Source organism: Drosophila gunungcola, chromosome 3R, assembly GCF_025200985.1.
Source record: "Drosophila gunungcola strain Sukarami chromosome 3R, Dgunungcola_SK_2, whole genome shotgun sequence".
In the NCBI taxonomy this organism is placed as follows: domain Eukaryota; kingdom Metazoa; phylum Arthropoda; class Insecta; order Diptera; family Drosophilidae; genus Drosophila; species Drosophila gunungcola.
The window spans coordinates 24,650,078-24,661,236 of NC_069139.1; the positions used below are offsets into that span (position 1 = coordinate 24,650,078).

Sequence of the window (11,159 nt, forward strand, 5' to 3'; positions counted from 1 at the left end):
CAATATTGAACGCGCGGTAGACAAAGCAAAGTTTTTTCGATGGTTTTTCCTCTCCATACTTGTTTGACATGGAAAACAAAGATGTGCGTTGCGGGTTTTGCTCATAGAATAGTAAAGACTATATCAGATATGTATTTTTGGTTGGTTTATGTTGGTAGGTAAGACAAGACAACTTTCTGGGTAATTATAGAGAGCTTTTTTGGAATTGAAGCGCACTTCAATAAACGCAATGGAAAATGTTCATTATATTGAGTTGAATACATATAAATATACAAATATTTTTGTGGGGCTATATCAACTAATCAAATGAAAACAAGAAGGAAAGCAAACTTCGGCAAGCCGAAGTTCATATACCCTTGCAGCTATTGCATTAATTAAATACTTTTGAAAACATTTAAATTATGATTTACTTGAGTATGTGCTAAAAAAAAACATTGAAACTATGATGATTTGCAGCTCAATTATTAGATAGTTATTTTATATATTTTTATTATTTCTATGGGAGCTATATGCTATAGACGTCCGATTTTGATAAAATTTATACCATAATTCTGAAATAATTAAACATTGCTATATCTCGAAGAACTAAACAAAAAATTAAAAAACAGAAAAGTTATAATTTTTTTTCATTTATTTTTCCGATTGTTCCTATGGAAGCTATATGCTATAGTCGTCCGATCCGGCTCGTTCCGACTTATATACTACCTGCAATAGAAAAACAACTTTTGGGAAAGTTTCATGCAGATAGCTTTAAAACTGAGAGAGTAGTTTGCATATAAACGGACGGACAGACGGACGGACAGACGGACAGACGGACGGACAGACGGACATGGCTAGATCGACTCTACTAGTGATGCTGATCAAGAATATATACTTTATAGGGTCGGAAACGTCTCCTTCACTGCGTTGCAAACTTCTGACTGAAATTATAATACCCTCTGCAAGGGTATAAAAATAAAAAACAGCAAAGTTATAAGTTTTTTTTATTTTTTCCCGATTGTTCCTATGTGAGCTATATGATATAGTCGTCCGATTTTGATGAAATTTAAACCGATATTCTGAAATATTAAACCATTACTAAATGTCGAAGAACTAAAAAAAAAATTAAAAAACAGCAAAGTTATAAGTTTTTTTTTATTTTTTTCCGATTGTTCCTATGGGAGCTATATGATATAGTCGTCCGATTTTGATGAAATTTAAACCGATATTCTGAAATATTAAACCATTACTAAATGTCGAAGAACTAAACAAAAAATTAAAAAACAGCAAAGTTATAATTTTTCATTTATTTTTCCGATTGTTCCTATGGGAGCTATATACTATAGTCGTCCGATTTTGATAAAATTTAAACCATAATTCTGAAATATTAAACCATTACTAAATGTCGAAGAACTAAAAAAAAAATTAAAAAACAGCAAAGTTATAATTTTTTTTCATTTATTTTTCCGATTGTTCCTATGGGAGCTATATGCTATAGTCGTCCGATCCGGCTCGCTCCGACTTATATACTACCTGCAATAGAAAGACAACTTTTGGGAAAGTTTCATGCAGATAGCTTTAAAACTGAGAGACTAGTTTGCATATAAACGGACGGACAGACGGACAGACGGACGGACAGACGGACAGACGGACGGACAGACGGACATGGCTAGATCGACTCTACTAGTGATGCTGATCAAGAATATATATACTTTATAGGGTCGGAAACGTCTCCTTCACTGCGTTGCAAACTTCTGACTGAAATTATAATACCCTCTGCAAGGGTATAAATATAACAAGAAAGGAAGCAAGCTTCGGCAAGCCGAAGTTCATATACCTATTACATTAACATTAAAATTATGATTTACTTCCGTATATGTTTAAAAACATTGAAGCTTTGACGATTTGCAGCTTAATTATTCGTTTTCCAATTTCAATAAAATTAAAAGCGTAATTCTGAACCGGCAAATTATTAATAAATCGAAAAGAATTTAAAAAAAAATTAAAAAATAGAAAAGTTAGATATTTTAAAAATTTTTTTTGTATATTATTTTTATTGTTCCCATGGAAGCTTTATGTTATAGTCGTCCGATTTTGATGAAATTTAAACCGTTGTTCTGAAATATTTAACCATTACTATATGCCGAACAACTAAAAAAAAAAAATTAAAAAACAACAAAGTTATAACTTTTTTTTTATTTATTTTTTAGATTGTTCCTATGGGAGCTATATGCTATAGTCGTTCCGACTTCTATACTACCTGCAATAGAAAGACAACTTTTGGGAAAGTTTCATGCAGATAGCTTTAAAACTGAGAGACTAGTTTGCCTAGAAACGGACGGACAGACGGACGGACATACGGACATGGCTAGATCGACTTTTCTAGTGATGCTGATCAAGAATATATATACTTTATAGGGTCGGAGATGTCTCCTTCACTGCGTTGCAAACTTCGACTGAAATTATAATACCTTCTGCAAGGGTATAAAAAGTAGAGGACTTCCATAGTTTTTTGTGTGAATTTTAAGCCCAAATAAATTCATGTAAATATAAATTATAATATAAAAGATTTATTTGAATACTATTTTACAAAAAAAAACAAATATATTCTCACTACTTATTTAATAACAACAATGAAATTGCCTAGACGTAGCTCCACTCGATGCAGCTCTTGTTAAAGGAAATACTGTAATACCCCACAACTAGTCCGTTCAATCAATACAAACATCGAGCCGCTTTTCCCATTCATAATTTCCCCTTGTCATTTCCCATTCCACGGAATCGTTTAGCGCACAAACTGGAGCAATGACTGTTCATTGTTGGACTTCGTTGAGCCAAGCAGAGAGAAGCTCCAGAAATGCCAAAGGACCTGCATGCTCAGCCATACAAAATAAAACAAAATAAAGACCCAAAAAAATCGACAAATTGAATTCACTTAAGTCACACACACTGGGCGACACAGGTCGTATAGTCAATGATGTGGTAAATTATTCAGAGCCAATTGACAAATGCTCGACAGGGTTAAATTATTCCTGGAACAATTAGTTAGAAACTAAATATATGCCATCTGATTGGTTTTATTGTAGACTTTTAATAGAATACTGCCCTGGGAAAAGATTTGGGTCTCAAGAAAAAATGTTTTCAGCGTTTTACATTATATATGAACCCCAAGCTAACCGAACACATGTCAAGCAGTCTTTTGCCATTTAGTGGTTTTGACTTATATAGAAAAAAGTACACAAATAAAAAAAATTATTGTGTTACTGAAAGAATTTGTTTGACAGCTTAAAGCACACAGAACTAAGGACAATCAAAAATGTTCAAATAATATAAAATTGTATTTCAACAAATAAACATTTTTATTAGTTAAGTTAAAATAAAATAAAACCCCAAATATGAAATGTCCATCTCAGTTTTATAAATGCTGGAACTGTAGTTGATTGTATCTTCGAATGCAACACATTTCACAAATAAATAGTCTATAGTCTTTTAATTAAAACGGTATTTTTCTCAGTGGAATAGAGAAATGGATGCGCAAACGCATTGGGGCCAACCAAATGAGAGTGCAGACGTGTCCTTTGACTGCTCGAGCTGGGTTGGCCAATAAACTTGGTTCCTGCCTCAGCACATTTTGATTTAACTTAAATTAAAATCAGCTGCCTCCAATCCCCGCTATCCCTTCGTTTCGCACTTTCTCTCCGACTGTCACTTAGTGCATGTCCTTGCGGACTAAGTGACCGTTTCCCACACATGCCAGTTCATATTATCCGAGCGCATTTATCTCGCATTGGCAATTGGATTTGTAATGTGACTAAAGCCAGACAAAACGACAGGATAACAAAGCAATGGCAATGGTCATTGAAAAGGACAATTGTATGTGCGAGTCGTGCATTGCCAAGCTGACGAACTGCTGACCTGAAGATGGGGCAGATGGGTGAAGTAGGTTGTGGATTATCAAAAGGTTTCAAATATGTTTCACGAAATGGCTTGACCTCGAGTTGAATACATTGGCAATTGTTTGTCGATTTGGTAAATGGATTACTGCTAAAGATTAAAAAAGAAAATGGGGTGGAACAATTTTAAGTTTTTCGATAATTTGGCCCAGTCACTTAATACAAGTATAATCTTTAACTTATGTGTGTTTGAAAAATAAGAAATAAGAAAAATTATCATAAAACTTGAAGTACTTAAAAGGTTATTAAATTTTATGAGGTACACAATAGTGTTCGTTATATTTGATGATTTATAAAAATGTTAATCAACTTAGAGTTACAAGGAATTTAAACAAACTAGTTTATTTCCAATAGAAGTTTATTTTTCAGTTTTAGTGCCTTAAAAATCTTACACTTGTAACTCTAAATAGATTTTTCGTAGTTCGGGAAAAGATTTATGACCGAACCGTAGACACACACTCGTACAAGCTCTAGGCGAAAGTGTACTGTATATATCAACGACTCCGAACCGAACTAGTGCACATCATTACCATTACCATTCCCAGACTGAACGCCCTAGCCCAGGACTTAACAGACCGACTCGGACCAAATCCAAAAACGCAGAGTTTAATGCTTCGATGGTAAAGGTGATGCCGACACTTTCGTTTCTCCAGTTGGAGCAAGGACAATTGAAGTGCACACACACGTGGCAAAGTAGATATGCAAACTTGGCGGATATCATGCCAAAAATTAGATTTTTAATATTCCAAATGTGGTATTTTAAATTTTAACAATTTTGACCAAGAAAACAAAATACTTACTATTGCAAAAGCAATAAACCATAACTTTTTTTGGTATTCTAATTCAGTTAATTATAAACTGAACTAGAGAAAATTTTACTTGCATATTTATTTTTTTAGTTCATTAATTTTTACGTTCCTGAATTTTAAGAAATAGTATACACAACAGTGCCTTGAAGTAAAATAAATCCTAAAATCTGTTGTAAATGACCAGTTTTAATATTAAACCACCTTTTTTTCAATTAGCTTTGTGTACTATATTGTGCAACACTGGCCGCCCTAGTGCTGCACTCAGTTATATTGTCCGACTGACTGACTGACGAACGGAATGGGGGACGGACTGAGGGACTAGGGGACTGGGAAACTGACGCACTGACACACTGACATCGCCGAACCGCACCCAAAGTGCTTGGCCTGGCAAGTGCATAGATAACAAACGAGTGCAAGGATAACGAGGATACATGGCAAGGACTACGTCTACAGCCACAACTACGGCTGCTACTACAACTGCGAGTACGTCTACGGAAATATCGCGAAAATGGCGCAACAGTAAAGGCAATGGGGAGACAGTGAAATATTGAAATACAATTGGTTTAGTATAAGCCCCCACACAACCCTATGTCGTCGCTTTTTTCTCCCAGGACCAACAGGAAGGCACTTAAAGATGGCGCTGAAGGATATGGGATAAGTGGTTTTCAGTTGGCTCGCATTTCACTTTAAGTCTGCCAGTTGATTTAAATGGGCTACATCAAATATTGAATAAGGGATTAGTTGTTCAAACCTTGTCATACTCTGAGAATAATGAATGAGGGGTGTCAGCAGGTATAAATTTTACTGAAAAAAAACGCCGGCCTAGATTGAAATAAATTTTATAGTTTGAATATAGAATGTTTTACTATTTTATAATAATATTCCGCTTTTATAAAAACAGAAGTTTGCATTTTAAATATTAATTTTACTCGTCAAAATCGGTGACGATACAAAATACATTTTTTTCGCAAAACTTACAAATTTTTGAATTTTGATTTTGATAATGGTTTTGGAATTTTATTTTGGTTTAGGAACATTATTTTGCCAGTGCAGGTTCGAGGGAAAGAACAGGGATAGTCCGCAGGTAACCCCTTGAAGTACTTTACTCGCGACCTCGCTTTCGTCTAAGGTAGTTAAATTGCGCGTCAGTGTCAGCGGCAGAATTGAAATCCTTTTCCTCTGCAGGCACTCTGAGGACCCATCCTCCCCGCGTTTTCCATGCCCCTCGCCTTGGTCCTGCGTCAATCACGAACCGTTTTCCCCCATTGAGTGGGACACGTTTTCATGGAACTTTTCCAGCTGCGCCGAAAAGTTGGCCGCAAACAAGGCGACACATGACACGTACTCGACTTGACTCCACTCGAGGCACAGTCTCGGCTCGCTCCTTGCCCTTTTCCGACCAGTTTGAGGGGATTAGTTCTAGTTTTTGTCAGTGTTTTAAAGTTTAAAGCTCTTTTGCGGCATATTTGCATATTAAGTGGCATGCGTTGGCATTTCCAGGCTGCCTGCTGTTGCTAGTTTGGCCTAGGCTTAAGCCTCAGCCAATCTCAAACAAGGTAACCGCTTTCCGGGCCAAGTTAAGAATCTCAAAAATCACTGCTGTCAGTGCGGGATTTTCCTTTCCAGCGGTTTTGGGTTTCGGTCCCACTAAGCTGATAACCCAACGAGGAGCTGATAAGTCAAATTAGCATAGATTGATGAAAACATTTTGTCGCTTGTCGAGGATTTGGTTGGCATTTACACGTTTACAATACATTGCGAGGAACATTAAGACAATTACAGTCATTGGAATTACAATACTTGGTTGAGCTCATATGACACGGCACAAAAACGTGAGTTTGAAATAGGTTTTCCAAATCTTTTACATGAAATAAGACAACTAGTTAAGCAGCTAAATTAGTTTTAGTTGTCAGTCTGAAACAAAGAAAAATAATGACTTTGCTACTAAATTGAAGAAAGGTGTAAGATAAAATAACAAATTCTAAATCAGAAAACATAAAATACTCTTTTGAGCTTTTAAATAAAAATGAAAAAGGTAAAAGGGCTAATGATCCTTTCTTGTCAAAAGTGTAGATAAATCTAAGATAGTGTTAAATTTGGGCAATCTTAAAAATGGCTTGAGCTAATTTATATAGGGACATAGTAAAGTGGTTTTCAAATTAATATAGCTTGGAAATTGGGAGTTCCGACTTGCATCGTCAGGTCTGTAACTTAATCTAGTGTCATATGGGTCAAGCATTTATCACTTGCCAGCTAATACAAAAGGGTTTTTGATTGGTAGTTTCGGGCCTAAGCCTAAACACCCTGTATGAATCGCTCCATCCGGAGGCTGGCGGTCTTCAGCAGGGTATCCGCCGGAGTGGAGCACCCATTGACCACGCCCTCGACACAGGCCCTTACTGTGACCCGGTAAAAGGTGTCCGGTTCCAGCTGCGAGAGGTTGTAGTAGTGCTGATTGCCCGGCAGCTGGGTGCCAGTCATCTTTTCCTCAACGACACACTTGTCCTCCACTTGCTGGACCACCGTGGCGTGTGGGTTCGAACACTTGGTCATCGGGTGCCGGATCTTGTACTTCTCCTGATCCACATCCTGCATATTCCTTTGCCTCTGCTCGCTGTTTATGCGATACCTTTCGTAGTTCTCAGCGGCCTTCTTCTCCTTGGCCAGCATTTCATTCGTGGGAGCTGGAGTTGGCGGAGCCGGAGTGGTGGGCTCAGGTTTCTTCTTAATAGACAAGAGATGCTGATAGTCTACTACTTTTTCGAACTCCTTTCGGCGATAGTCGTGATGTTTCCTGTCCAACATACAAGTATTCTTAATTTATTATAATTTACAACACCAATCTATACCTACGAAACGTAAATGAGATTGGGCAAGGCATCTTCGTAGGTGATTTGATCCTTGTTGTAGTAATCCTCGTCATCCGGCTGAGGACCGGAATAGTAGGGTAGCACATCTACGCACTCGCAATCCAAATCATTAATAATTGAGGACACCGCGCTCAAGTAGTTCTTGTCTTTCATTTCCTTGGTAACATTCTGCTTCTCATAGGTCACGAAATAGTTCTTGATGACTCCGTTCGGACGAATCGGTGGCCACCAGTGCAGGACCTGTTAACAAATGGTATTTGATTATAATAGATTTATAATTTAGTGATAGATGCTTACAATCTGCGAACTGCTGTCCGAGCTGCCGTGGATACGAACCACGGGACTGGGCCTATCAGGAAGTGTTTGGAAGTAACCGATTTTCGAGTAGGCGTCCATCTGCATATGGTAGTCGGTGCGAGTGAGGGTCTTCACGAAGTACGCATACTGTGTGTAGGGCTTTAGGCCGCTTATCACATGACGCCTGCTCTTGCTTGGCGTTACATCCATGAGCCAGCTGCAAAACGATTGGGGAAAAAGCTGTAGATCAACTACCGGCTAAGGGAACACCTCACCCACTTGTCATGACCGCAACCATGCCGACCGTCGTACATAGTCACGTTCTGTTGCGGGGCTTCCTTGTAGTAAAACGAATATCCTAACAGCGTTTCCATGCCCTCCCAGTCCATATAGGTCAGGATAATGCGCACCGCAGTGGAATTGGAGTCCTCCACTGTGGGCCTGAGGGACCGCACTCCGTCGCCACAAATCACACGCTCCCCGTTCGAATTGGGCGATACATCAGCCACGGATATATTCTCACCGCTCTTCAGCGAGCTCTGCAACTGGTGGATTTTATCGTAGCACAGACGAGGATTCAGGTGGAAAAAGAGCATGCCACGCTGGATGATCACCTGGTGGTTAGTAGGCCAAATGTGTTCCAGATGGTAGTTATTGACCACGAAGAGGGCGTATCTGAAATCGACAAATTCTAAATTTAGTAGAAATTGTATTTATACTTATTAAAATGAATATAATGACGTGCTGTGGGTGGCCATAACTTGTTGAAATTTGAATAGTTTGTGGAAATTTTCAGGAAACAGGTATTCGAATAAAAAACTAATAACAAATAATAAATATATAATGAACTTACTTGTTTTCTACTAGCTTTTCACCACGAATGCTATCCAAATTCTGAAGAAACGTTAACGACACGAGCTGGACAGAGTGTATGACTTTCAGGTAGCCAGTGATCTCTTTGACACTAACCAAAGCATTTTCCAAAGCTTCTACTATTTTCTCTGCAAAAAAAATATTTAGAATTAGATTACTATAATCTCTGTGATATGTGATTCAGAGACATACCCTTAATGTTTGTCAGCTCGATGATCAGAGAACCATTGATGGTTATACAGTCCTGCAGGACTTCTAAGTCGGCAGCACTCTTGACATGAAAATCGCCCTTGCACTCCACCTGACATTGGATTAAGCCCTTGTCGTCCACCACCTTTTTCTGATTACCCGGACACTTTTTCACACACTGATATCCACGTGCCAAGGGAATTCTCCCCAAGTCCCGGCACTCTCTATTACCGATGCACTTCCTCCTGTCAATTTCGTAAGTGGCGATACACTGGTTCACACAACCTAATTTTCCCTGGTAATTTGCACATAATTCGCAATTCTTTGAATAGCACCCAGTGACACAGTTGTGATCACAACATTTTCCGGCAACATCACAGCCACTTAGTCCACAGGCCACGGGGCAATCCTTGGAGCGAGGAGGCTGAGGACGAAGCTGGGGTGAGTTCAGATTCCAGCAATGCTCCGAGCCGTTCTTAAGGTATTCGAAACCCGCGAATGGACCGCCACACAAAGGACACTGGCTGTGCGGCCTGTTGTGCTGTGGATAAAACGGGCAACGATTCGATTAATTAAAGGTATAATTCGGTTGGACTGGATATTAAGAAGTATTTAGTATTTAATTAAAAATATTTTAATTTGTCAATAAAAAATCGCTTTCAAATAAGTTAATGAAATTATTTACAATAATAAAAAATAATGAGTTTTGTTTAACTGGATATACGAAAATATTTAGTATAAAATTTTAATTTGACAATAAATAATCGCTTTTAAATGGGTTTAGGAAATTAGACATCATTCAGCGAGCGAAAAAAATTATTATTTTTGTTTTTCTTTCAAACTAAAAAATCATTCACTTTTAATAGACCTTTAATCAATTGAGATATACCTTTTGGTTTTATTTAATTTTTTGATTTTATAGATTTTGTTTAAAAATAATGATTATTTTTGAGTTTTATTATATTTATAAGATTTATCAAATGCACTCATGGCAGCAATTGCAAAATGGACAGAAAACCAATCATAATTTCCACTCTTCTGGTTATGTACCCATATACCTATTTCAGATATATAATATTCGTTAAATAAAATTGTTAGGAAAATCGATTTTACATTGAAGATTTGGTTTATTTCAACGATTTAGGAAATGATTTCTTCAAGATAACTTAAATTAATCCGAAAAGCCATAAATAAACTCACTTTAACCGAATATTGCTGTTGAGTCGCGTTGCCCAAGAGGTAAAGCCAATCGATGGTCCCCACAAAGCACAACATGGGGTTCGATTCGATGCGAATGAAGCCCTTCTGGACGCGCAACAGCTCCACCAAGCCCAGTTCCCTGAGATTGCGATTCTCGTAGACCACCAGGGCGTATTTATCGAAGAGCTGGGCCTGGCCCCGAATGATCCGCAGTCGGGGGAATATCGACTGGAGGGTGAGCAGCCCGGTGCAGCGATACACCATCAGGTAGTCGCTGATCTCGGACACATTGCTGGCCAGCGACTCAAAACCATAGTTGCCAGCTCCGGCAGCTGCTGTCAGATCCACATTGGCCAGCCGTACGTGACCCACCACGTGCGTACAGTTCTGCAGCTTCCGGAAGTCCGCAATCTCATTTATTTCCAGCGATCCGCAGGCGGTAGCGCTGTCGGATCTGGCAAGAACCGGCCATGGTGCTTTGAAACCGATAAACACAATCAGCAGCGGGACCAGATGCCCCATGCTGCCACCTGACACTTCCAATTGAGAGCACTTGACCCGGGACTCGGGCGTTAAGGGGGTTTTTCGATCAATTAGCGCGCCTGCTTGAATGTCAATGTCGTTTTCCTCGCCCGATCTCGACTTTATATATGTACATATATTTATATGTTTTTCCGCTTCTCAAAAGCGTTGCTTCCCCGGCAACGATTCGATTTGAACTGATGCCATTCGAACGTCGTTCTCTGCCTTCGATCTCTTTAATTAGCCCCCTCTTTTGCTTTTCACTTTGTTTTGTTTTGTTTCGCACTGTTACTTATTTTTTATGCGTTCGTTTTCTAAACCCTTCGATTACACCATCAAAAAAAAATTATATATACTGCATATACCTCAATTAAAAATCAAACAATTGAAAACTTCGATCAAGTTACACATAAATTTATTTTAATTTTTATTCAGTCGGAAAAAATTAATTAAAATAAATTGTCGGC

General features: G+C 38.3%; 1 protein-coding gene across 1 annotated transcript; it reads right to left on the minus strand.

The window, feature by feature from the left end:
• Window positions 1-6,431: 6,431 nt before the first annotated feature.
• Window positions 6,432-10,876, minus strand: LOC128264098 (insulin-like growth factor 1 receptor). The gene is made up of 7 exons (XM_052999435.1): window positions 10,171-10,876; window positions 8,974-9,511; window positions 8,762-8,909; window positions 8,188-8,583; window positions 7,909-8,125; window positions 7,595-7,851; window positions 6,432-7,535 (listed from the first exon to the last, which is right to left on the minus strand). The coding sequence occupies exons 1-7, from the start codon at window positions 10,690-10,692 to the stop codon at window positions 7,037-7,039; spliced, it is 2,577 nt and encodes an 858-aa protein (XP_052855395.1). The 5' UTR covers window positions 10,693-10,876; the 3' UTR covers window positions 6,432-7,036.
• Between the last annotated feature and the right edge of the window lie 283 nt (window positions 10,877-11,159).